Source organism: Rhagoletis pomonella, unplaced genomic scaffold, assembly GCF_013731165.1.
Source record: "Rhagoletis pomonella isolate Grant_MI unplaced genomic scaffold, Rhpom_1.0 Rhpom_scaffold_29279, whole genome shotgun sequence".
In the NCBI taxonomy this organism is placed as follows: Eukaryota; Metazoa; Arthropoda; class Insecta; order Diptera; family Tephritidae; genus Rhagoletis; species Rhagoletis pomonella.
Window position 1 is genome coordinate 1 of NW_023487710.1, and position 1,212 is coordinate 1,212.

Genomic DNA, 1,212 nt, shown 5'->3' on the forward strand with positions numbered 1-1,212 from the left:
ACGACATAAAGCTTGTTAATGTGGCTAATTAACAATTGTCAACTGTGTGGGTATTTTTATTTTTTTATTATGAATCTATACTTGCACCTTGACACTTGATATGCAGTTCTCACATTCTTCAGCTACGCCATGTGGCAGCGGAAGATAGAGAAGAAAGTGTAGTAGCGTGTTTTTGCACCACATGATTTACTATACCAGTAGGCATGGATTATGGCAGCTGTTATTAAATTTAGCTATTTATAGGATTTTAATATATTTACGTGATCTTTTTGTATTTTGAACCTAATAAAAATCTGCTAAGAGTTAATTACCTATAGTTAAACTAGTAGCTACATATATAACTATATAGTTAGTAACTGCTAAAGTGAGACGAAGCCTTTGTTTTAAGTTATCTTATTTTTTGAGGTTTTACTACTTTTTCTATGTTTCTTGCAGCAATTTATTGTATGAGTCAAAAAATTGAAAGACCAGTACTATCAGGTCAGCGCATAAAGACCAGAAAAAGAGATGAAAGAGAGAAATATGACCCAACGGGATTCCGTGATGCGGTCATTGCTGGTCTCGAAAAAACTGAAGGTGACTTGGAACAAATCTCTAAATATTTAGACAGCGCTGGTAACAAACTTGATTATCGTCGCTACGGCGAAGTACTATTTGATATATTAATTGCTGGTGGTCTCTTAGGTGTGTACAGCGAAAAAGTGTTTTAATTAAATTGAATAACAATTAAACTGCAATACTAACGTATAAAAAAATTTTGCTTACAGTTCCGGGAGGATCAATCTCTCAGGATGGCGAGAAACCCCGCACAAGTTATTGCATATTCGAAGCAAATGAAGACATTGAGACGATGCGCAGCCATGAGCAGGTAATGGAAATGAAATTAATTATAAAAATTTGTTGTTTGCATACAATTAGAGCCGTCTGCTGACTGGCAATCTTGTTGCACCCCGTTGCGGCAGATGGTGTCGAATGTATGCAATAGTAAACGTAACATCGTTACTTGTCTTTGATTTGTTTCAAAATAGTGCAAATCAAAGATTTCTTATGTTGCGACAAGAAAATTTAATACGACATAGAGTCACTAGCTCTTAAGTTATTAAAATGGTTAACCAAAACGCATACAATTAGAGCCATCCGCTGACTGGCAATATTGTTGCACCTTGTTGCGGCAGATGGTGTCGAATGTGTGCAATACTAAACGTAACATCT

General features: G+C 35.6%; 1 protein-coding gene across 1 annotated transcript; it reads left to right on the forward strand.

The window, feature by feature from the left end:
• Window positions 1-435: 435 nt before the first annotated feature.
• Window positions 436-1,061, forward strand: LOC118732818 (protein krasavietz-like; the record flags this gene model as incomplete). Its single annotated transcript, XM_036461928.1, is given in 2 exon segments — window positions 436-684; window positions 768-1,061. Coding segments are annotated over 2 exon segments (402 nt in total). The 3' UTR covers window positions 932-1,061.
• Window positions 1,062-1,212: the final 151 nt, after the last annotated feature.